This window comes from Chiloscyllium plagiosum, unplaced genomic scaffold (assembly GCF_037043375.1).
Source record: "Chiloscyllium plagiosum isolate Xiang-an unplaced genomic scaffold, Cpla_swu_hap1 HiC_scaffold_36, whole genome shotgun sequence".
In the NCBI taxonomy this organism is placed as follows: domain Eukaryota; kingdom Metazoa; phylum Chordata; class Chondrichthyes; order Orectolobiformes; family Hemiscylliidae; genus Chiloscyllium; species Chiloscyllium plagiosum.
The window spans coordinates 12,046,055-12,072,558 of NW_028270174.1; the positions used below are offsets into that span (position 1 = coordinate 12,046,055).

A 26,504-nucleotide genomic window follows, 5' to 3' on the forward strand; every position below is an offset into this window, starting at 1 on the left:
TCTGTTCTGGTTTCTTCAGCTCTATACCTGGTAAAAATCATCCAACATTTCAACAAAACCATATTCAGATGCAGTTAACAAACATTTTGACATCTTTTAACAAATTATTTCAACAATGTGATTTTAATATGCTCTGAAGTATAGTATTTAAGCAACACATGCACTGAAATCTCAACAGCGTACGTGTACTCACATTCTCACTAATTGGAAATAAAGATATGTTCACAATGTTTGTGGGAAATTTGCAACTCTTCTGAGTTGGTACATTTTTGATAATTTATCTGCTGAAGGAATTGCCTGCATCTCCATGAAGGAGTTGTGGTCTTTCAAAATATTTCAGCCCCTTCTGCTTTACAGATTGACTTGCAATCTTTTCTACACTTCGGCAAGATATCACTAGCCAAAATTCATGCTTCTTGTAACATTTCCCACTTTCCATACTCAGACGTTTTCATATTGGACACCGTAAGGGCTATTGGCTGAGCATTTAGCTCCCTATTTTAAATAAATCCAGTTACCAGAGTGGAATGTACAAATACATGAGATTGTCTTATTAATAAATGTTGAAAATGTGTTGCTGGAAAAGCGCAGTAGGAGAAAGTGAGGACTGAATTAATGTTAACTGGTGACACTTGTCATACTTTAACTCCTGTGTATTCACGTTTACTCCAGTGTAATGCTAAGGGAGTGCTGTATGGCTAGAGATGCTGATCTGGTCACTGCACCTGAGGAAGGATATATTGAGCTTGGAGGGAATATACTATAGGTTTATAAGAATGATACTTGAACCTCAGGGATTCTGGATTCTAGATTAGAGTGGTGCTGGAAAAGCACAGCAGTTCAGGCAGCATCCGAGGAGCAGTAGAATCGACGTTTCGGGCAAAAGCCCTTCATCAGGAATAAAGGCAGAGAGCCTGAAGCGTGGAGAGATAAGCTAGAGGAGGGTGGGGGTGGGGAGAAAGTAGCATAGAATACAATAGGTGAGTGGGGGAGGGGGGAGGGTGGAGTGGATAGGTGGAAAAGAAGATAGGCAGGTAGGACAAGTCATGGGGACAGCGCTGAGCTGGAAGTTTGGAACTAGGGCGAGGTGGGGGAAGGGGAAATGAGGAAACTGTTGAAGTCCACATTGATGCCCTGGGGTTGAAGATGCGGAAGATTAGGCGTTCTTCCTCCAGTCGTCTGGTGGTGAGGGAGCAGCCATGAAGGAGGCCCAGGACCTCCATGTCCGCGGCAGAGTGGGAGGGGGAGTTGAACTGTTGGGCCACGGGGTGGTGTGGTTGATTGGTGCTGGTGTCCCGGAGATGTTCCCTAAAGTGCTCTGCTAGGAGGCGTCCAGTCTCCCCAATGTAGAGGAGACCGCATCGGGAGCAATGGATACAATAAATGATATTAGTGGATGTGCAGGTAAAACTTTGATGGATATGGAAGGCTCCTTTAGGGCCTTGGATGGAGGTGAGGGAGGAGGTGTGGGCGCAGGTTTTGCAGTTCCTGCGGTGGAGGAGAAGGTGCCAGGATGGGAGGATGGGTTGTGGGGGGGCGTGGACCTGACCAGATAGTCATGGAGGGAACGGTCTTTGTGGAAGGCGGAAAGGGGAAAGGAAGGGAAATATATCCCTGATGGTGGGGTCTTTTTGGAGCTGGTGGAAATGTCGGCGGATGATTTGGTTTATGCGAAGGTTTGTAGGGTGGAAGTTGAGCACCAGGGGCGTTCTGTCTTTGTTACGGTTGGAGGGGTGGGGTCTGAGGACGGAGATGCGGGATGTGGACGAGATGTGTTGGAGGGCATCTTTAACCACGTGGGAAGGGAAATTGTGGTCTCTAAAGAAGGAGGCCATCTGGTGTGTTCTGTGGTGGAACTGGTCCTCCTGGGAGCAGATATGGTGGAGGCGGAGGAATTGGGAATACGGGATGGCATTTTTGCAAGAGGTAGGGTGGGAAGAGGTGTAATCCAGGTAGCTTTGGGAGTCGGTGGGTTTGTAAAAAATGTCAGTGTCAAGTCGGTCATCATTAATGGAGATGGAGAGGTCCAGGAAGGGGAGGGAGGTGTCAGAGATGATCCAGGTAAATTTAAGGTCGTGGTGGAATGTGTTGGTGAAGTTGATGAATTGCTCAACCTCCTCGCGGGAGCACGAGGTGGCGCCAATGCAGTCATCAATGTAGCGAAGGAAGAGGTGGGGAGTGGTGCCGGTGAAATTACGGAAGATCGACTGTTCTACGTAGCCAACAAAGAGACAGGCATAGCTGGGGCCCAAACATGTGCCCATGGCTACCCCTTTAGTCTGGAGGAAGTGGGAGGATTCGAAAGAGAAATTGTTAAGGGTGAGGACCAGTTCGGCCAAACGAATGAGAGTGTCGGTGGAAGGGTACTGTTGGGGATGTCGGGAGAGGATAAAATAGAGGGCTTGGAGGCCCTGGTCATGGCGGATGGAGGTGTAGAGGGATTGGATATCCATGGTGAAGATGAGGCATTGGGGGCCGGGGAATCGGAAGTCTTGGAGGAGGTGGAGGGCGTGGTGGTGTCTCGAACGTATTTGGGGAGTTCCTGGACTATGGGGGATAGGACAGTGTCAAGGTAGGTAGAGATGAGTTCAGTGGGGCAGGAGCATGCTGAGACAATGGGTCGGCCTGGGTGGTCAGGCTTGTGGATCTTGGGAAGGAGGTAGAACCGGGCAGTGCGGGTTCCCGGACTGAGGTCGGAAGCTGTGGGTGGGAGATCTCCTGAGGTGATGAGGTTCTGTATGGTCTGAGAGATGATGGTTTGGTGATGGGGGTGGGGTCATGGTCGAGGGGGCGGTAGGAAGAGGTGTCCTCGAGTTGGCGTTTGGCTTCAGGGATCAAGTTATGAGGAGAGATTATCCAGATTAGGTTGGTTTACTCTTGAATTTAGATGTCTAAGGGTGATCTGATTGAATTCTTCTCGGATATTAACAGGAAAAGACAGAGTAAATAAGTGTGAACTATTTTTACTGGTTGGGGATTCTAGAACCAGGTGTATAGTGTAAAAATTAGGGCCAGACTGCTCGAGAGAGATCTTACGAAGCACATCTACATGCCTAGGGAACTGCGGATACTGTAAATCAGAAACAAAAACAGAAATTACTGGTAATGGTTTGGAACTCTCTTCCACAAATGACAGTTGGTGCAGGATCAGTTGTTAATCTGAGAGAAGTTGCTTTTGTTCAGTCAAGTTATTAACAGATATATGGCAAAGATCAGCCATGGTGGAACAGGCTTGAGGGGCTGAATTACCTAATTCTGTTCTTATGTTCTCCACTATATACACCCTTCATTCCACTACCCAGGGATTCACAAAATTCTGCACATTGTTCAGGTTTTCATTTTTAAAAGGAGATTGAATAAGTACTACACAGAATCGCAGAATTGTGACGATGTGGAAGGAGGCCATTTGGCCCGTTGCGTCTGCACTAGTTGGTTAAGTAAGCATCATGACCTAGTGCTAATCTCCTGCCTTTTCCCTACACCCATTACACACCATTTCTAACCAACTAATCATCCAAAGCCCTCTTGAATGCTTCAATTGAACCTACTTCCACCGCGTTTCCAGGCAATGCAGACCAGAGCCGAACTGCGCGTTGTGTGAGAAAGGTTTCTTTGCATGGCATTTTTGCTTCATTTGCACGTGGCTTTAAATCTATGCCCTCTTGTTCTTGTCCCTTTTACAAGCAGAACAGCTTATCCTTCTCTGTCCAGTCCAAATATGATTTTGCAAACCTCTATCAAGTCTCCCCTCAGCTTTCTTCTCTCGAGGAGGACAGTTCCCAATTTCTCAAATGTATCCCCATAGCTGAAATTTACCATTTTCAAACCAAACAAAAGCAGAAATTGCTGGAGAAATTCAGCAATTTGCTGGAAGCATCTGTGGACAGAAAACAAGGTTACCCTTTGGAGTCCAGTATGCCAGACCTTTTGAGTTCCTCCAGCAATTTCTTTGTTTTGTTTCAGATCTCCAGCATCTGCCATTCTTTGTTTTATATCTCATCCCTGGGAATATTCTTGGGAATCATTTCTGCACTCTCTTCAAGGAGGTATTCATGCTTTTCCTTTAAACAGCGCTTTCTAGTGTACACAATATACAGACTGAGCTGTAACAAGTGTCTTATATTTGAAACACAAACATTTGCAGAGCTTTAGGGAAAGAACAGGGATGAATTCTCATTGAATTGTACGATGGATTGAATGATTAGCCTGTGCAGATATGTTGCATACTTTTTTTTTCAAAAGTATACTTTATCATAAAATCTTTTTTGGATATACACATAGTCACAAACACAGTTCAGTTCCACACAGTGGCATATCAAGGAAACAAGCAAACATTGGAAACAAAAATAGAAATTGCTGGGGGAACTCTCTGGGGAAGGGTCATTCAATCTGAAATGTTAACTCTGATTTCTCTCCAAAGATGCTCCAGACCAGTCATTTCTGTTTTTGTTTCTGATTTACAGTATCCGCAGTTCCCTAGGTTTTGAAACAAAATTGGAGTTTGGCTCTCTCCAAACAAACCAAAGACATCTCTTACTCATGCTAGACTATATTTACATGCATTTGAGGCACTAACAAGGTCCGATAACTGAATGGACCCCCAATGAACATCAGCAAAAAGACCTCAGGTAGTGTTCTTTCCCCACTGAGCCTTGGCACAGCTGTTCCAATCTTTCGGGCACCTCTCAGCACATGGCCCTGTCTCTTACCTCTGGAGCAGGAAGGATATTTATGATTCTGTGCTTCAGTGAGCAGAGAATTAGCGAGTAAAATCCTACACCAGCAAAGATGTGGGGATGCTGGTGTTGGACAGGGGTGGGCAAAGTTAAAAATCATACAAAACCCAGGTTATAGTCCAACAGGTCTATTTGGAAGCACGAGCTTTTGGAGTGCTGTTCCTTCATCAGGTAGCAGTGCCCCAAAAGCTTGCACTTCTAAATAAACTTCTGGGACTATCACCTGGTGTTGTGTGATTTTTAACTTAGAGAAAGTCGGGACTGCAGATGCTGGAGATCAGAGTGGAAAAGTGTGATGCTGGAAAAGCTCATTTGATGCTGCCTGACCTGCTATCCTTTCCCAGCGCCACACTGTTCCACTCTCCAATGCCATAGCTCAAACCAATACTAACAGAGTGGTTTCCTCTTAAATGTGTGTGGGGGAACTGTTTAGATGTTCAGTATCAATTTTCACTTGCCGACTGTACTCCGAGTTAATGATGTGAGTTCAGATTCGGTTTCGATTCCGTTTCGTCATTCAAACAGAGCTAAATAACACGGCCAATGGGAAATGCAAACTGAATTGGGCAGCTCAATACAGTAAAAAGGTTACACCTCAAAACAATTCGCGTTGCCATTGGCTCGCAACTGCAGAGGCGGAGCCAAAGGAAGGTAATTCCCCAAATAAATATATTGTGTGTGTCTGAGAGATTGTCAAATGTATAAACTGACGCTGCAGCAGTTTATATCTGTTTGTCTCTGGGTTGAATTGTTTTATTTTCCTGTCTCTCGGTTCCCGGTTGATTGAAAGGGGAATAATAAAGCGAGCAGACAGAGAGAGAGGAGGATGTTGTGCTGGGGGGAGTTGACCTCAGGGAGCGGACAGAATCCCTGCTCTCAGTCAGAGGAGATTCTGAAAGGAGAGAGGGTTCAGCATGTTTGCAGCCGGGAAGGAGTCACTGTGTTTGTGTTGGAAAACGGGAAAGTTTATACCAGAGCCCGCGGCCAGAACCAAAAATCAAAATCAGGTGAGGAAATGGAAATATTACAATCCTGTCCATAAAACGAAAGAAAATGTGTTTAAAATTACATTGTATCTAACACCTATAGAGAAATGTATGAATTTAGTCATAATGCAAAGTAGATAGTGCTACAGCTAACTATTATTCTTGTGACGATATGTGTGACGCTTGTTACAGTCTAATCATTCATTCAAATTGAATTACCTCAGGAATTATATGTATTTTGTATTAGTGTTAAATATGGTTCCAGTTTTGGTGTTGATTACAGGGGACCCCCGGACCCGCGGGTCATACATTCCAAGGCCGAATGCGGATGCCCGAAATCGCGAATACCAGCGAACCCTAAACAGTATATGTCTTTTTCATTTACATACATACCTGTGATAAAGTTTCATTGATAAATTATGCACAATAAGACATTACAAACGTTAAATAATAACAAAATACATTGTACATTATTATACTTGTGCTCTCTCTCTCTCTCGAATGAACGGGATTCTGACGTTTCAGTTTAACCCTCAGGGGACCATGGAAAAATATCTTGTATACACACACAGTTTAAATACACTTTTACAATACATTTTTACACTTATTTCTTTAAAAATATCTTAGCCTATTGTGGGTACTCGCTGGCTTTTCTGTTCTTTGGTGTTGCTGTGATGATATGATGATGTTAAAGTGCACTTGAGAATATAACTTTTAAAAAAAAGTTTTGCGATTTACATGTGAAAGATCTGATACCAACATGATCATTCTAAAAGATGAGAGACTTAACAAACAATTGGGCCTGTTTCAATATATAATTTCAGTTACATCACACTGGAAACTTTTGCTATAAATTCTGTATCTTACAATTTTATTCTCCACAATCACCTGATGAAGGAGCAGCGCTCCAAAAGCTAGTGCTTCCAATTAAACCTGTTGGACTATAATCTGGTGTTGTGTAATTTTTAACTTTGTACACCCCAGTCCAACACCAGCACCTCCAAATCTTATGAAGATGTGACGATGATCCAGTGCTGACGATGATGAGCTGAGGTGAGGTGATGGTGTAGGCACTGTGACGTTGTGCTAGGCTATTGACCTCCTGACGAAAAGTCGTCAGAAGGTGGATCATCTGCTTTGGACCCATCTGCTTCTCACCTCGAACAGTGAAACACGGACAAGCAGCAGACAATGCCGATGGTTGGATAATGTGAGGAGTAGAGGACCTTGCTGGTTGGGGATTGTCGATAGTGGACATGGTTTGTTTTTCAACCTTTTAGAAAAATATCGTGATACAGAGTTGTTGCTTCTTTCTTTTCAGCTCATCAAACATTTGCTGGAGAGGTTCTAATGCTTGGTGATTATCCGGGTAACTTTAATGCTGCGTTCCATCATAGGATCGTAATCCATGATTTTTTTTCCTTTAACGACTGTGCTATCCGAAACACTTCACCAAATGTTTCCAATGTCCACATTGCTGGTTCTGTTTCAGTTTCTTCTTCCTCATCCTCTGTCGATGACTTGACAAGATCTTCTAATTCCTCATCCGCCAACAAACCTCGATAACCTTCAATATATTCTTCCACTTCTTCATCAGTCATATCGGCGAATCCCTCTCCACCAATGTCTCTTGCTATGCGAATGATTTTCTTCACCTGTCCATCGATAGCTGGGAAACCTTTAAAACCATTCACACCTTCACTCCAAAAGTCCTTCCAACAGGCATTTACAGTTTCTGGTTTTCATTCATCCGTTGCCACTTTGATTAAAGTTATTGCATCGGCAATAGTAATTGACTTCCAACATTCCATAATTTTGAGGTGAGGCTCTGCATCAATTGCTGCTTGAATCTGCTCAAATATGAGGCATGTGTATGTGGCCTTGACACACCAGATGATCCCTTGGTCCAGAGGCTGAAGCAGTGAGGTTGTGTTTGGTGGCAAAAACACAACCGTAACGTTTTCATTCTCTGTGGCAATAGATGTTGGATGGCCAGATCCATTGCCTATTATTAGTAAGACCTTAAATGGCAACCCTTCCTGTTCCAAGTATTTTTTTAACTTGGGGATGAAGCATTGGTGAAACCATTCGGTATAAAGCATGGCTGTCACCCACACTTTCTGATTGTGTTGCCAGAAGACGGGCAGATAGTTTTTGTTTTTATTCTTGAGGGCGCGAGGATTCTTCACCACATCTGGCTTGATTATGTGCCCTGCATCATTGTCACACAGTACCAGAAATACTCTGTCCTTACAGGCTTTGAAGCTTGGTGCCTGCTTTGCACTTTTGTGAATGTACTTTCTATTGGGCATCTTTTTCCAAAACAAGCCATTTTCATTGCAGTTGAAGACTTGTTTTGGATGGTAGCCTTCCTCCTCTTTCAACTTTTTAATTCTGCAGGAAACATGGCACCAGCTTCTTCATTAGCAGATGCAGCCTCTCCAGTAATTTTGTATTTTTCAAATTATGCCTGTTCCTGAATCTATGCAATTATCCCTTCCTTGCTGCAAATGGCTTGGGGTCCTTCTCTTCAGTGGATTCTTTCTTAAAGTCTTCATATAATCTTAAGGCCTTTTGCCTTAACACATTACCTGTTACCTGTTCATATCTTCAACTCACAAATTTAATATTTTTTCCATCTTAACTAACAGCTTATCACCCACCTGTAGATGTAACTTTCACAGTTTGAGGTGCCACAGCAAAACTAGACCGAATTTTTATTTTGTTCTTCACCACCTCCCGAATGGAAGATTCATTCTTACCATACATCTTAGCGACCTCAGCATACATTTTCTTTTTTCTTGTTGTATCAAGTTGAGAATTTGCACTTTTTCACTGAAGGGAAGCACTTCACAGCTTCTCTCAGGCTTTGAGGAACTGCCAGCATCATTGCTATTGTGGTTTGGGGCCATTGTTAAGCAAAGTTAAGGGTTATTTTCACAACAACACTGCAATAATGCAGCAATGAATGTGGACAGTGAGAACACTAGAGGCGAGCTGGATGTGAGTAAAGCAGACCAGTGTGGGTGCAGCGGACTAGGGGAGAAGAGTCATGTACTGAGCAACAGGGTGGGAAGGTTTCACCAAGTTACTCCGAATGGCGCACAATTTGGAACTTATGAATCATTTATTTCTGGAATTTTCCATTTAATATTTTGAACCATGGTAAACTGCAGATAACAGGGGATAACCTCGCGGATGCAGCGGTTCTACTGTATACTGTGGTTATCGATTTATAATGCAAGGTGAGAGTGTCTGCGTTTGAAGTGCGGTTTCCAGAGCTGTGTGGTATCGGTTTCTCTCAAATCTCTCCTTAAACTAGTTTTGTTTGACCTTCATTTGATCTTAATGTATTTCGGTTTTGTTTCTCTCAGTCACAAGGGCAGCTGCAGTAGCGACCTTTGGAACCTGGTTCTGAAAAGACATCTTCAGCGCATTGACTTAGCTTTTAATACACAACCAGTTAGCAAGGACTGGGTCTTTTGAAATATTCATAATTTGTTAGTTTCCCATATTATTACAATTGGCGGAGATAAATTGACTAGAAGAGAGATTATTTTAATGCTGCCCTTAGTCATTCTGATGGCTTGTAACTGGAGCATAACTTATTTTTGCATTCAATTCCCTTCATGAACAAATCATAACATTATTTTAGCTTTCCTAAATACTTGTTGTGCCTGCATCCTAATGTTTTGTGATTCATACATTAGACTGTTTGCATCTGGGGTGCTCTTTGTAACCCAGATCTTTACAATCATTTAGAGTTTTACTCTTATTTTTATCCTTCCTGCTATTTTGGACAATTTCACGTTAGCGATATTTAAAAAATTTCTAAGATATACTTTATTTGTAAAACAAAATTTATGAGTGCATACAAAAGGTCCTAAGACAGTCTGTACAATCTTTGCAGAGAAAGAAATTTTACATTCTTCAGATCTACCCTGAAGCAAAGGCATTTTCTACTCACATAGGAAACTCGTTACATTCATTTTCAGGAAACGACATGGTCTGAGGACTTTACAAATCGTCGCTATACTTTGTCAGAAAGATCTTAGCCTTGGTGGCACCTGCCCTAAGCTTTAATGCATCCCTCAGCATATAATCCTGGACTTTGGAATGTGCCAGTCTGCAACACTAGATTGAAGTCAACTGTTTACTCTGGAAGATAAACATGTTTTGCACAGACCAAAGAGCATCTTTCACTGAGTTGATAGTCCTCCAGGCACAGTCCCAACAGCCCAAAGAGCACAGAGTCCCGCACCATGGAGCTGGACAAATTTTGTCTATCTCACTAACCACCTATTTTAAGAACCCAGGATTTAGCTGATCGAGACCCAGGCACTTGTAACCTCAATAGTTCAAGCTCTGGCTCCTTGCTACAGAGGACAGTGTCAATCCTCCTCACTATACTTCCCTTACTCCCACAGTATTCCTTCTTACTGCCCCTTTTGAGTGGTTTCCCTGTAGAAAATTGCACTTCAGCAAGCCCTATGGCAATTGTGAATTTGGGATACAAAGTTAAATTGACTGAAGACAAGGGCAGCCCTAAATTTTAATAAGGCCCAAATTTTAATCTTGGATTATTTGTCCAGAAATATATTGATTGTAGAAGAGATATCATATCAGACTTGAAACATTAACTCTGTTTCTCTCTCCACTAATTCTGCCAGATCTGCTGAGTTTCTCCAGTATTTTCTGTTTGTTTCTGATTTGCAGCATCCACAGTATTTTGTTAATGTACTCTTCGATACTAATATCCTGTTTTTAAATTTGTTCCTGTAGGCCAATTTCCTAACTTCAAGGATCAGAAAATCCACTTTGCCGACAGTGGAACATCCCACATCCTATTCCTTTCTAAAGGAGGAAGTCGTTTTCAAAGTAAAGTTAAGTCATGGGAAACAGCAGCTCAAACAAGAACATTCTCCATTATGAAACCACAGTAAGTGCTGCATTCTACCTGATGGTTTGTATGTTTTTGTTTTGTTCTGTACCATCATGTTGTAAATTGAGTTGGCTACATATTAGGTGGAGGCTGGTACAATTGCAATATTTAAGAGGCATTTGGATGGTTTATGAATAGGAAGGGTTTGGAGAGATATGGGTCGGGTGCTGGCAGGTGGGACTAGATTGGGTTGGGATATCTGGTCGGCATGGACGGGTTGGACCGAAGGGTCTGTTTCCATGCTGTACATCTCTATGACTCTATGACTCTGAGACTGCTAACAGATGCATGGAAAAATTTGTAATGTCTCATTCAAAAGACAGCATAGGACTCTTCTGGAATGTTAGCTTTGCTTACCTGCTCAACTCTCTAAAGTAGGAACTGAGTGAGCAAAATGAGCTGGCAAGAGTGCTGCCAGCTGAACCAAAATAGACAAGCAGGAGGCTGGAAGAACACAGCAAGCCAGGCAGCATCAGGAGGTAGAGAAGTCGCGTTTCAGGTGTAACCCTTCTTCAGGACTGAACCAAGGCCAGCCAGGTGGATTCAGCAACTGCTTATTCAGTAATAAAGCTCTTATAAATGATATGATTGTGTTGGCTTTGCGTTTGTTTGCCGTGCCAATGCAGTAATACAAGGGGCAAGAGAAACTTGTGCAGATGGTCGTGTGTTGAAGTCCCATGTTAACTTTAATGCAATAACTTTCATTGAAAAAATTACAACATAGCATTTGTGAAACAATATATTTCTGAGCACTACTTAGTAGTGATGTATCATTATGTTCTTTTCACGTTTAGGTTACTTAAGGATTTGAATGGAAGAAAAATAATTCAAATGGCCTGTGGAAACAATCATTCACTGGCATTGACCAAAGGTAAAAAAAAACTAAAGTGTGCTTGTTACATAGAACCTAGGAGCAGGAGTAGGTTATTCAGCTTTCAAGCCTGCTCTGCCATTCAATATGATCATGGCTAATCCTCTATTTCAATGCCAAATTCCCACTCTCTCCCTATATATATTTGGATGGCACGGTGGCTCAGTGGTTAGCACTGCTGCCTCACGGTCCCAAGTTCGATTTCGGCCTCGGGGGACTGCCTGTGTGGAGTTTGCACATTCTCCCCGTGTCTGCGTGGATTTTCTCCGGGTGCTCCGGTTTCCTCCCACAGTCCAAAGATGTGCAGGTCAGGTGAATTGGTCATGCTAAATTGCCCATAGTGTTAGGCACATTAGTCAGAGGGAAATGGGACTGGGTGGGTTACTCTTCAGTGGGTCAGTGTGGACTTATTGGGCTGAAGGGCCTGTTTCCACACTATAGGGGATCTAATCTAATTTAATGCCGTTAAGAGCTATCAATTTATCTATCTGTTTTTTGATTATATTCGGTAGCTTCGCTTCTACAGCCTTCATGTGGTAGAGAATTCTACAAGTTCACTGCACTTTGCAGGAAGAAATCTTTTCTCATCTCAGATTGTAATCTCTGGTTTGGCCTCCGCCAATCAGGGAAAACATGCTCCTTGCATCTAGTCAGTTCAGTGCTATTAGAATTTTATGTTTCAGTTAGATCCCGATTCATCCTTCTAAAATCTAATTAATACAGACCAGGACAAAACAATCTCTCCTATAGAACTGTCCTTATTGGACACCATTGGGAGAATTTTTATCCACTCACTTACCAGATCCAGGGAGATAGTGAGGAAAGAGATCGATCTGAGACAGGTACAGCTGAGAACAAAAGTGAGTCAAACAGGCAGGGACAAGGTAGGACTAATAAATTAAACTGCCTTTATTTCAATGCAAGGGGCCTAACAGGGAAGGCAGATGAACTCAGGGCATGGTTAGGAACATGGGACTGGGATATCATAGCAATTACAGAAACATGGCTCAGGGATGGGCAGGACTGGCAGCTTAATGTTCCAGGATACAAATGCTACAGGAAGGATAGAGAGGCGAGAGAGGAGGGGGAGTGGCATTTTTGATAAGGGATAGCATTACAGCTGTGCTGAGGGAGGATATTCCCGGAAATACATCCAGGGAAGTCATTTGGGTGGAACGAAGAAATAAGAAAGGGATGATCACCTTATTGGGATTGTATTACAGATTCCCCAATAGTCAGAGGGAAATTAAGAAACAAACTTGTAAGGAGATCTCAGCTATCTGTAAGAATAATAGGATAGTTATGGTAGGGGATTTTAACTTTCCAAACATTGACTGGGACTGCCATAGTGTTAAAGGTTTAGATGGAGAAGAATTTGTTAAGTATGTACAAGACAATTTTCTGATTCAGTATGTGGATGTACCTACTAGAGAAGGTGCAAAACTTGACCTATCTTGGGAAATAAGGCAGGGCAAGTGACTGAGGTGTCAGTGGGGGAGCACTTTGGGGCCAGCGACCATAATTCTATTTATTTTAAAATAGTGATGGAAAAGGATAGACCAGATCTAAAAGTTGAAGTTCTAAATTGGAGACAGGCCAATTTTGATGGTATTAGGCAAGAACTTTCAAAAGCTGATTGGAGGCAGATGTTCACAGGTAAAGGGACGGCTGGAAAATGGGAAGCCTTCAGAAATGAGATAACAAGAATCCAGAGAAAGTATATTCCTGTCAGGGTGAAAGGGAAGGCTAGGAGAAAGTGAGGACTGCAGATGCTGGAGACCAAAGTTGAAAAATGTGGTGCTAGAAAAATACAGCAGGCCAGGCAGCATCCAGGAACAGGAGAATCGACGTTTCGGGCATAAGCCCTTCTTCAGGAATGAGGCTGGTGTGCCAGGCAGGCTGTTAGGTATAGGGAATGCTGAATGACTAAAGAAATTGAGGGTTTGGTTAAGAAAAAGAAGGAAGCATATGTCAGGTATAGACAGGATAGATCGAATGAATCCTTAGAGTATAAATGAAGTAGGAGTATACTTAAGAGGGAACTCAGGAGAGCAAAACGGGGACATGAGATAGCTTTGGCAAATAGAATTAAGGAGAATCCAAAGGGTTTTTACAAATATATTAAGGACAAAAGGGTAACTAGGGAGAGAATAGGGCCCCTCAAAGATCAGCAAGGTGGCCTTTGTGTGGAGCCACAGAAAATGGGGGAGATACTAAATGAATATTTTGCATCAGTATTTACTGTGGAAAAGGAAATGGAAGATAAAGACTGTAGGGAAATAGATGGTGACATCTTACAAAATGTCCAGATTACAGAGGAGGAAGTGCTGGATGTCTTGAAACGGGTAAAGGTGGACAAATCCCCAACACCTGATCAAGTGTACCATAGAACTCTGTGGGAAGCTAGAGAAGTGATTGCTGGAATTCTTGCTGAGATATTTGTCTCATCGATAGTGAGGTGCCGGAAGACTGGAGGTTGGCAAACGTGGTGCCACTATTTAAGAAGGGCGGTAAAGACAAGCCAGGGAACTATAGACCAGTGAGCCTGACATCGGTGGTGGGGAAGTTGTTGGAGGGAATCCTGAGGGACAGGATGTACATGTATTTGGAAAGGCAAGGACTGATTTGGGATAGTCAACATGGCTTTGTGCGTGGGAAATCATGTCTCACAAACTTGATTGAGTCTTTTGAAGAAGTAACAAAGAAGATTGATGAGGGCAGAGTGGTAGATGTGATCTATATGGACTTCAGTAAGGCGTTCGACAAGGTTCCCCATGGGAGACTGATTAGCAAGGTGAGATCTCATGGAATACAGGGAGAACTAGCCATTTGGATACAGAACTGGCTCAAAGGTAGAAGACAGAGGGTGGTGGTGGAGGGTTGTTTTTCAGACTGGAAACCTGTGACCAGTGGAGTGCCACAAGGATCGGTGCTGGGCCCTCTACTTTTTGTCATTTACATAAATGATTTGGATGCAAGCATAAGAGGTACAGTTAGTAAGTTTGCAGATGACACCAAAATTGGAGGTGTCGTGGACAGCAAAGAGGGTTACCTCAGATTACAACAGGATCTGGACCAGATGGGCCAATGGGCTGAGAAGTGGCAGATGGAGTTTAATTCAGATAAATGCGAGGTGCTGCATTTTGGGAAAGCAAATCTTAGCAAGACTTATACACTTAATGGTAAAGTCCTAGAGAACATTGCTGAACAAAGAGGCCTTGAAGTGCAAGTTCATAGCTCCTTGAAAGTGGAATCGCAGGTAGATAGGATAGTGAAGAAGGCGTTTGGTATGCTTTCTTTTATTGGCCAGGAGTTGGGAGGTCATGTTGCGGCTGTACAGGACATTGGTTAGGCCACTGTTGGAATATTGCGTGCAATTCTGGTCTCCTTCCTATTGGAAAGATGTTGTGAAATTGAAAGGGTTCAGAAAAGATTTACAAGGATGTTGCCAGGGTTGGAGGATCTGAGCTACAGGGAGAGGCTGAACAGGCTGGGGCTGTTTTCCCTGGAGCATCGGAGGCTGAGGGGTGACCTGATAGAGGTTTCCAAAATTATGAGGGGCATGGATAGGATAAATAGACAAAGTCTTTTCCCTGGGGTCGGGGAGTCCAGAACTAGAGGGCGTAGGTTTAAAGTGAAAGGGAAAAGATATAAAAGAGAGCTAAGGGGCAACATTTTCATGCAGAGGGTGGTACGTGTATGGAGTGAGCTGCCAGAGGACGTGGTGGAGGTTGGTACAATTGCAACATTTAAAAAGCATTTGGATGGGTATATGAATAGGAAGGGTTTGGAGGGATATGGGCCGGGTGCTGGCAGGTGGGACTAGATTGGGTTGGGATATCTGGTTGGCATGGACGAGTTGGACCAAAGGGTCTGTTTCCATGCTGTACATCTCTATAACTCTATGACTCTATGTCCCTTTATTTGCAAACTTTTTATGCCCGCTTCACAATTTACTTTCCGACCTATTCTTGCCAAGACATTTTTAATTTTTAAATGTAAGACTGATTTGATCTGATGCTGTTTGGGAATCTAAGAATCCTTCTGTTCCTTTGTCACCATGTGTATGTCTGCCTATTTCTCTGTCCTATTTCAGAACATCGTTTTATTGTAACTTAACCTAAAGCAAAACAAAATTCAGAAGATGTAACACCTATTCCAGTTGTGAATCAAGTCTGACTTTAGTGTCATGTGTAGCTGCCATGTTCTTTGATATTTCCATTTAATTAAATCCTAATTTGACACTGACGACAGCAAGAGCCAAGTTAATCAGTGCATCTGATATGAAAATAAATATTATATTTGTTTAATATTTATCTCATTGACATGCTGAGAAGGAGCAGGAACCTGTTGTTGATTTTTGACAAAGCTTTCCACCTAGTTCCGATCAGCTAAAAAAATTACTATCAGGAACACACTGGTTCTGATCAGAAGATTGTGTTCAAATCCTAGTTCTGGACCTTTGCACAAAGGAATCAAGACTGTGACTCCACTGTAGTACTGATAGATTGCTACATTGCCGGAGGTGCTATAATTTGGAGCAAGGTCCCATCTCTCTGTGTAGGTGGATGTAAAAGATTTCACAGTGCTCTTTAAAGGAAAAGCCACAGAGTTATACCTGGCATCCTGATGAAAGTTAATCCCACAATTAACATTGCAAAAAGCCTATTTAGTATTTCTTCCCATGTTGTTTGTGGAAGTTTGGTATATGCAAATTGGCTGCCACTTTTCCGACATTACAATTGTACTTCATTGTCACTCAGCACTTTGGGCCACTCTGTTGTCATGGATCATGTAATATGAATGCAGATGTCTTTTTCTTTTCAAATATATCACACAACACTAGGAAGCCAATCATTTTGTCTTTTATGCCTTTAGTTTGAGAAGGTTTAACTATTTTTTCTATGCCTGGGATTCAGGCATTGCTGATTAATGCCATCCAAAGCTGGCCTGAATTAACATTCTGGCACAACTTGTGAGGCCACGTCAGAAGACAGTGAAGAGACAGGTTTATATTTCCACATGTTTTAAACTGAGTTCAAATTATCAAACTGGCATGTTGAGATTTGAACTCATCTGGAAAAAGACCTGATATTATTCTATTGCCGAAAGGAGATAATCAATAATGTCCAACCATCTTGTGAACTCCCTTGAATGAACCTTAACTCAAGTCCCACATACATGATTCTTGATTCATAAATATGGGAAGAGTTCCCGATTGGTTCCCATTGTCTACTTCAATTTTCTTTTACCTTCAAAGTATTTTCCCTCCAGTAGGCAACAACAAAATGTGCAGAGTCCCATCTACTCTTTCCCAATGGGTAGAGACATTCATAACTCTCAGGCACCAGTTTTCACACCTGACCATCATTTAGAGCTGATGCTGTGGTCTCTAGTTGTCAGGGCTGTCTGGGGTGCATCTAAATTCAATCCTTTCTGAGATTCACTGAACCTGTGTTGCTTACATCTGGATATGAGTAACCTAACCCTTATTTAGAGACTGAATCCCAGTCATTACCTACCAGACTGTGACTTGGAACCTTCAAAGATGTGTATAATATCAAGGAGGCAACAGCAGTTGAGATACCTGGACTGTATGAGAAATAGTCTGTTGGCCATTTGTTCAATGCCTAATGCATCTATAGAACTTTATAAAATAGAGGTTAAGGTAGAAATCAGTTTTCCTGTATTACAGGTTTTTTTGTCAGAGTTAAGCATGGTCATTTCAAACTTACTAGAGCCAAAAGTTTTCTTCTCTCATTTGTTGAAAGACGGCCAACTCTTTACCTGGGGCCAGAACACTTATGGCCAGCTCGGTCTTGGTGCAAAGGATGCTTGCCGGAACATTCCTGAGTTGATGTTATCCCTTCCTGGGATGCCAGTGGCTCAGATTACTGCGGGAGGAGAATACAGCTTCGCCCTGTCTCTCTCTGGGATGGTGTTTGGATGGGGGAGAAATAATCATGGACAGCTGGGACTCAAGGACACAGAGGGTAAGAACAATTACTAAAACTATAGCTCCTCCTTTTCGTTTATTTCCATTTCCAAACAAAGTTTTGCATCCTCTTTTAACTCTATTTCTTTATTTCCCTAATTTATATTAAGAACTGTAATGTAGAACTTTCAGCTTTTTTCTTTATTTTTATACCTAATCTATTTTAGTACCTGAGATGTGTAACTAGGTACTTTATACTTAAGATGGCACCATATGTGGTGACATTGTACACTTTTCACTGCACTCCTGTACTTTTGTACTTGATTGTACACAACAATAACACCTAATTCTAATTATAAACCAGAGAATCATTTAACAATGCAAAATGCAGCTCCCCTTGCACTCATCCCCAGTCCTGAAGAAGGCTGACGCCCGTAACGTTGACTTCTCCACCTCCTGATACTGCCTGATTTGCTGTGTTCTTCCAGCCTCCTGCTTGGATTCCTTGGATCCAGACTACCTTGGATTCCAGCATCTGCAGTTTTTTTGTTGCTAATCATCTAACAATGGCTTAGAGTTAGTGATCATTAGTATCCTTGAAGTTTAGTGTTGTATTCATATTGGATAACTAATTCAGCTTGGTCTACACCTAAGGTATAATATGTACCTTCATCAGATGCAGTACAACTAGCATTCATTCTTCCGATTGCAAGTCTTTGTACAAATGTGTAGTCAGGGTTGTAACTTGGAAAAGATTGGAAACAACTGGAAACTTTATTCTTGCTAACTACATTCACTGTTCTATGTTGAGAAATCCAGATGTAAACTGGGTGATCCTTTGGCCTAACATATCCATTACATCTGCAGGTATACTTCTGACCTCCATACACATTATCATTTTAATTTCTTTGATCATTCTCACTTGGGATGTTCATCTCAATTTGCTCCAAACAAGGCAACACAAATTGAGACTATCTTTCACCTTCTTGCTGGACCCTTCAGAGCCTTTGCTTTGCACATTGATTTATTTAAAAATTGAAGCTCCATTGTCTCCCCATTTTCATTCTCCCATTTACCTTCAGTTTTACGTTCACAAACAGCAATTTTAAGTCGTGACTAAATTAGATTCATAACACAACACTTAACAATCGAATAAATATTATTTCCCACATCATTCCATCAGACAAGCAGACCGTTTGCAAATATTCAGGATGGGAGTTTGCAACAACACCATGTTCAACAGGACAGTCAGAATCCTTTTATTCTGACTCAAGACCTTCATAAGCAAATTAGCTTAGAATGTATTATGACTTTGAAAATAGGTCAAAAATCACCAAACACCAGATTACAGCCCAATGGGCTGATTTGAAAACACAAGCTTTTGGAGTGCTGATGAAGGAACAGCACTCTGAAAGCTAGTGATTTCACATAAACCCATTAGACTATAACCTGGTGTTGTGTGATTTTTGACCAGGTCCAACACTAGCACCTCCACATCATGACTTTGGAAACAGGAAGAGTAACATGATTCAACTGGCTTTTCAATCTTTCTTACAGATAGGTATGTACCCAACCACGTGAAGCTGTTGGAGCTTAAGAGGATCATTTATATCTCTTGTGGAGAAGAGCACACTGCTGTCCTGACAAAGGTTTGTTCTGGAAGAAATTGAAATTAAAATCTCAACTTCTGTTCCTTTTTGGCATGTGGCAACAGCACCGCCCACCACCCCACCCCCCCCCCCCCCCCCCCCACTCCCTGCCATTGTAATTAGTTTCTTTTTTTAGTCTTGACTGCAGTTAACCTGGAAGGGTATAGTCCGATGATAAAAACTGCAATAGACAACCAGGTGACATCCTTAATGGTAAATGGTTCAAGAATCTCCTGTGTGATTCTTGCTTCCTGCATCCTGGGAAGAGCATAAATGGTTGGAGTGTATTATTACTCATGGGTTGGCACAACCATGGAATTTCAGTTTGCAGTGGGACAAAAATATACAATGTTTAAGTCATGACTACGTTCATTGGGACCATCAATATTTTTGGACAACACTATTTTCCGTAGCAATAATTAATGTATTCATTGTAGGTCTTCGAGTCGAGAATGAATCAGAATTTGGAAGATAGCAACTTATAAAAGATAAAAGCTGTTAAGTTAACAAGGAAGTCTATCATAGATTCTGTCAACGTTATCGCATGTGCTGGTGGGTTGGTCAGCTCAGAGTCAAAAGTGTGGTGCTGGAAAAGCACAGCTGGTCAGCAGCATCCGAGGAACAAGAGAGCTGACGTTTCGAGCATAAGCTCTTCATTAGGAATGTGGGCTGACTGGCTGTACTTTCCCAGCACCTAACGTTTTGACTCTGATCTCCAGCATCTGCAGTCCTCACTTTCTCCTGGTTGGTGAGCTCAGTTGGCTAAATTACCAGAATCTGGTTAAGCCAACAGTGTGGTTTCAATTCCTGTGCTGGCTGTCATTATTCATGGAGGTCATGCCTTCATCCTAGTGGAGTGGTTACACTCAAGCTATACATAACCAGTTCTCTCTCTCTCTCTCTCACTGATGAGGAAAGATGACTGTAGATAATTACCATAATATGTACTGGTTACCAACAATAAAAGGCCATTGGCTTTTCACAGTCAAAGTGTGAGAAGTAACATGCCTTTGCATCATTATCTTCTTCTCTAGGATGGACTTGTTTTCACCTTTGGAGCTGGGAGTTATGGGCAGCTGGGACACAACTCTACAGAGGATGAGACCAAACCTCACCTACTTGGTTACCTGTTTGGCAAGAAAGTTTCTCAAATAGCATGTGGGAGGTGAGCTTGTAAAGCATTAAGAAAATTAAACCCAGCTAAATCTCTCCCACTCTTCCTTATGGGCAAACCAGAAAGATTTAAATTCATGCATCTCTTTTGTTACTGGACATTGATAGCCATTTGCAGTGTGAGTCTATCTGGTTAATTATTTTATTATTTATAAAAGTCCCGGGTTGAGATCTGTTAGTAAAAGTACACCTCACGTAAAAATAAATAATGGCATTGTCAACGAAAAAAGCAAGAGAACAAGGTGTGGTGAGTGGACTTTCGGGCTAACACAATGAAACATCTTCCAGGACTAAAATAATTGTAGGGATGGTTGGTGGTGGGCTGTAGCAAGGATCTTGTGACTTGGAATGCTGGGCGGAAACTTGGGGCAACAGAGCTCAGACTTCACTTCTCAGGTCGAAAGAAGTTACTATACCCTCATAGCCCCGATTTGGAGGAGCCGGTGTTGGACTGGGGTGGACAAAGTTAAAAATCACTCAACACCAGGTTATAGTCCAACAGGTTTATTTGGAAGCGCTAGATTTCAAAGCGCTGCTTCCTCATCAGGTGGTTGTGATGAAGGAGCAGTGCTCCTAATAAACCTGTTGGATTATAACCTGGTGCTGTATGATTTTTAACTTTGCTCACAGCCCCTGGGCAGCAATGTGATTTTCATGAACCTCAGAAAGTCTTGCTGGCTTCCTGGCATCTTTAACAGATGAACTCATTGCTGGAGATCGGGTTAACATTCCGTCAGGATCTCATGTGTATCATTAGATCCTAATTTTCGTTTATTTTTGAGGCTCCTGACAGAGTGTGGAAGGAACCTGATGGACCACCAAAGCCATCAGCATCAAAATGAGAAATTAGCGGGACCCTTGGGGAAAGTGGAGATAACCTGTTACAATTGTACCTTTCCACTGATCTGAGAGGGCAAAAATTCCTCCTGTTGGGTGAGAATATAAAAGGCATGGTTATTAAGTTTGCAGATGACACCAAAATAGGTGGTATAGTGGACAGTGAAGAAGATTATTTAAGATTACAAAGAGATCTTGATCAATTGGGTCAATGGGCTGAGTTTAATTTGGATAAATGGAAGCTATTGCATTTTGTTAAAACAAACAAGGGCAGCACTTATACAATTAATGGTAGGGCCCTGGGGTAGTGCTGCTGAACAGAGATAGACCATGGGGTTCAGGTACATAATTCTTTTTAAATTAGCGTTACATGTAGACAGGATGGTTAAGAAGGCATTTAGCACACGTACCTTCATTGCTCAGTCCTTTGAGTATAGGAGTTGGACGTCATGTTGAGGTTCTACAGGATATTAGTGAGGCCTGTTTAGGAATATTGTGTGCAGCTCTGGTCACCCTATTAAGGAAGGATGTTATTAAACTGGAAAGGGTACAGAAAAGATTTAGCAGGATGTTTCTGGGAATGGAGGGTTTGTATAAACATAGGCTGGGATTTTCTCACTGGAGCGTAGGAGGTTGAGGGGTGACCTTATAAAAGTTTATAAAATCAAGAGGGCCAAAGATAAGGTGAATAGCAATTCCCTAAGGTAGGGGAATTCAAAACTAGGGGCATATTTTCAAGGTGAGAGGGGAAAGATTTAAAAAGAACATGAGGGGCAACTTTTTTACACAGAGAGTGGTTAGTGTGTGGAATAAACTGCGAGAGGAAGTGGTGGATGCTGGTACAGTTACAATATTTAGAAGACATTTGGATAAATATCTGAATTGGAAATGTTTAGAGGGAAATGGCCCAAACAGAGGCAAGTAGGACTAGTTTAGTTTAGGAACGTGATTGGTGTGGACTGGTTGGACTGAAGGTCTTTTTCCATGCTGTAGGCCTCTATGACTCTATGACTGTATGACTCTAATCCAGAGTTCAATATTGAAGACATTAAGAGAGAAACCAAGATTGTTTATGGTGTTTAGAGCAGATCAGCAGCACAAAACTGGGCAGAGTCTTGTAAAGTTATGAATGTCTATATTTATCTTTAAATAGCTTTCACACACTTGCCTTTGTTCCATCAATTGGCAAGATCTTCTCTTTTGGTCGTGGGGAGAAAGGACAGTTGGGAAACAGAGGGACCAAAGATCAGTTACTGCCTCTTCCCATCAACATAACGGACATGTCTGGGAAATGCACAACCGCAAACGGTAAGAGTTGGACATGTATACATTTGTATAGCCCATGGGAAAGCTTTGAAAAGGAATAGCATGTAAAATCGATTGTCTGATGTGGCATTTTGCAACTTGATTTTATATATATAATGCAAGTGAAATTTGTTAACCACACCAGTGATTAGGGAGCCACTTAGCTCGGTTGGGCAAGTGGGAGGTGTATGGTTCAGAGTAAGGCCAACAGCATGGGTTTAATTCCCATCCAGCTGAGGGAGACTTTGGACCTCATTCATTGCTCTGCCCCAAGTGTGATAGGCAATAGCAGCCCACCACTGACAAAACTGCAAAGCTGAACAACTTGGAGGGGTCGTCAAAATCAAGTGCACCAAAGGCTTCAGCGTAGACCACTCATGAACAAAGAACAAAGTAACTTTATAGCTCAGGAACAGACCCTTCAGCCCTCCAAGCCTGAGCCAATCCAAATCCACTGTCTAAACCTATCACCCAATTCCTAAGCATCTGTATCCCTCTGCTCCCCATCTACTCATGCATCTGTCCAGACGCACCTTAAATGAATCTACCATGTCTGCCTCTACTACATCTGCTGGCAACGCGTCCCAGGCACCTTCCACCCTCTGTGTAAAGTACCCGCTGTGTATATCCCCCTTAAACTTTTCACCTCTTACCTTGAACACGTGACCTCTTGTTATTGAATCCCTCACTCTGGGGAAAAACTTATCTCTATCTACCCTGTCTATACCCTTCATGATTTTGTAGACCTCAATCAGGTCCCCCCTCAATCTCCATTTTTCTGATGAAAACAATCCTAACCTACTCAACCTCTCTTCATAGCTAGCACCTTCCATACCAGGTAACATCCACGTAAACCTTCTCTGCACCCTCTCCAAAGTGTCCACATCCTTTTGGTAATGTGGCAACCAGTACTGTACACAGTATCATGGAATGGAATGGATATGCCATACAGCACAGAGAATTAAAATTAAACGTAGATTTCAGGTGAGGTTGAGTTAGAAGCGGGGAATAACTGCATGCAATCCCCATTTTAACATTGCGAATTTGGTCCTTCTTCATTTTTGCATTATAAAGTCTTGTGTGTATATTTATAATGTCCAATGTAAATACATTGCATTGTACTTATACCCTTCCCCAGTGATGGCACTGCAATATCCTCAGCAATAAGTGTGTAAACACTGAGGCACTTTCTATTGGTAATATGAATATGCAGCTTTTTGATATAACAATGTGAGTGGGAATGCATGCAAATGCAAAGTTACATATTACCTAAGGGCAAACAGTATGACATATGATGTGACATTGGAGTCCACTTAATGAGCTTTCATCCATGTTCGCAGGCCATACAACCGAACCAGTTATCAAAAGAATTTTTGCAGGAGGAAACCAAAGCTTTGCAGTGTGCAATGATGAAGTGGTAAGAACATTTTTTTATATATTGGAAGAATCAATCATGGAGAAACAGAACCTCACAGTCCAAAAGGAAGTCATTTTGCCTGACAAGCCAATGTTGACTCTCTGGAAGCACTTACTGCCTTGTTCCATTGCACTCCCCTTTCTTCACGTATTTTTACTTTTGTATTCCTCCATTAATTAAAATCGATTCTGAATCTTCTCGGCTTAGGGCAGCAGCCTGTAAAGTGACATCTGATAATATGTCAGTGTCCATAATATGGGTGCACATGGGGACATGGTGCCTCAAAATTAGTCCGTCATATCCAGGAAATTAAAACAAACTTGACCAAAATCTACCCCAGAGTTTACCCAGAAGTACTGTAGTTTCCGAAGCTTCTTTCCCCTGTCCAGTGTTGCTTCATCTGCTTCTCGTTCTTTGGATCACCTTTATCAATGCAACCTAAAACCTGTAACCTGGCATTGCAGCTGTTCTGCTTTCACTGTAACAGGAGGCAGTCTGAAGTGATCCCAAGGTATATGGCTAGCTCAGCCATATCAAGAGTGCACTGTTTGTACTGGAGACAATTTCACTATCCCATTTGGTGTTCCTTGCCTGTAGACAGATATTCAGTGCTATTAACTTGTTCTCTCTAGGATTTGGTGTCCAAAATGGATCACTCTTCACACATAACTTTGAAGAGAATCATCACAGTGGACAATTTCCTGGAAAAGCAATTGTGTAAAGAAAGAAGAAAGTAAGTTGTCTTAATTAAAAATCTAACTTAACTCCCTCAATCCACACAACTTTCTTGAAAAATTTTCATTAATTTCCTATGGATGAATATTCAGAAAATGATATGTCTAGATTTTACTTCTTGGTCTTAAAACTGGTAGGAATACATTCCTGATAAGGGTCTGTGCCTTGAATGTCGACTCTCCTGCTCCTTGGATGCTGCCTGAACGGCTGTGCTTTTCCAGCGCAACACTTTTCGACTCTAACTCTCCAGCATCTGCATTCCTCACTTTCTCCATTAATACATTGATTTTCATTGTGATAATTCAGATGATATAACAGCTCCAAACAGAAAATCTTTAGTTCCAATTTTCATATATAACAAGAACATTGAAAATAGGTGTATGAGCCCTTAACTGTTCAATACATTCATAGTTAATATTTGACCACAAATCCACTTTCCTGCCTAATTTGCACATCCCATCAATTCTAAGAATCTATTAATCTTAAATAATATCAACAATGGAACATCCAGGTCACACTGGAGCAGAGTATTCCAAACATCACACTGCCAGGTGGGTTTCCAAGTTGCCCTCTGTATTGGTGCACGCAACCATGAAGTTGGAGAGACTCTGGTGGAGTTATAAGCTAAAGGAATATTTGCGCCACTTTCTTTTATGATCTCTGTTGTACTTGCATTGAATGCTATTGGAATGCCGTATAGAATTGAGGACTCAATTTGGATTCAGTTTCTAAACATCCAAAAGGCAAATTTCACTGTCTCTCATTTTTTCAATCTATCTTGGCTGAATTTCTATACATTAAATCAGTGCAGCCTCTGAATACTTTCCAGACCGTAGATTCCTGTCATGTGATTTTAGCATGATATTCAACTTCACTAGTTCTATTTAAACCTTGGAAAACTAATCATCTACAGGACCCAACTGTATATGTACTGAGAATTTGAATTATCTATATATTGTTGGAAGTATTTATGCTTTAAAAATACAACTGTGTAAATTCAATTTGTCTGAATTTCATTTACAGGGCAATCTCAGAGGCATTTTCTTGTTCTCAAACTCTAAGTGGAAGTTTCCTGGAAGTCAGGTAAAAAAGTGTGCTATTGCCTAATAATTAGAATCATAATATCCCACTGAGACTTGTTACAGGCTCTATTTGAGTTTCATTGCTTTATTCCCTGGGTTCAAACCACAGCTGGTTTATTTTGATTCCCCCCTTATTTTGTGATGTCCATTTTATTCAATTTAAGGAATTTGCGGACATTCATACAAATAAATGGAAGGAAGGTTGGGGAAGAGAAAGTATGTGCAGAAATGCAGATTTACAGGGTTGAATCTTATTCCTCGTCTTCTGTACTTAATTCAAGCTTTATTAACTTCCCTTTCCTGCCTTTTTTTTCATCCCAAATAATCAAATTGAGTTTGGGAATTCATGGTCTTCTCATCAAATACTTTCCACCCACAACTCGTATCTTTGACTCCATTTCTCTTCCCAGAATCTGGGTAAGTGTCATTCAAGTATTTAAGGCAGGTACCAGCATTATCTGCAGTGCAACTAGGCAAATACCTTATTTCTGAGGGAACCTTGCTATGCTGTTTTTTTTCATAATTTAATCAGCTTTACAGCTTCAACGCATTGATGGAAAATATGAATTGGCCTTTTGTACATTTCTAAATTCCTATGCCCCATTATTGGTATTAGTACTTACAATTGTCTCGGCTCTAAGCCCTGTAGTTTCCTCCCTTATCCTCTCTGCCTCTTGATCATTTGTCCTTTTAATGCACTCTTTAAAATCTGCCTCTTCAACAAAGCTTTAAGTCAATGGGGTTAATGTATTTTTCTTTAAATTGGTGTTAAATTTCCATCCAATGATTCTCTTCTAAAGAAGCCCCATGGGCTATTTTATTATGTTGGAGGGTGC

The 26,504-nt window shown here is 41.7% G+C and overlaps 1 protein-coding gene across 1 annotated transcript in view; it reads left to right on the plus strand.

The window, feature by feature from the left end:
• The first annotated feature begins 5,243 nt into the window (after nucleotides 1–5,243).
• The window catches only part of LOC122539482 (putative E3 ubiquitin-protein ligase HERC3), a 55,307-nt gene continuing 34,046 nt past the window's right edge, over nucleotides 5,244–26,504 (plus strand). Inside the window, exons 1-10 of the mRNA XM_043674360.2 lie at nucleotides 5,244–5,743; nucleotides 10,505–10,661; nucleotides 11,459–11,535; nucleotides 17,307–17,528; nucleotides 19,028–19,119; nucleotides 20,154–20,284; nucleotides 22,283–22,437; nucleotides 23,775–23,851; nucleotides 24,484–24,584; nucleotides 25,610–25,669. Of these exons, the coding sequence (XP_043530295.2) occupies nucleotides 5,563–5,743; nucleotides 10,505–10,661; nucleotides 11,459–11,535; nucleotides 17,307–17,528; nucleotides 19,028–19,119; nucleotides 20,154–20,284; nucleotides 22,283–22,437; nucleotides 23,775–23,851; nucleotides 24,484–24,584; nucleotides 25,610–25,669 (1,253 nt within the window). The 5' untranslated portion in view covers nucleotides 5,244–5,562. The remainder of the gene's footprint in view (nucleotides 5,744–10,504; nucleotides 10,662–11,458; nucleotides 11,536–17,306; nucleotides 17,529–19,027; nucleotides 19,120–20,153; nucleotides 20,285–22,282; nucleotides 22,438–23,774; nucleotides 23,852–24,483; nucleotides 24,585–25,609; nucleotides 25,670–26,504) is intronic.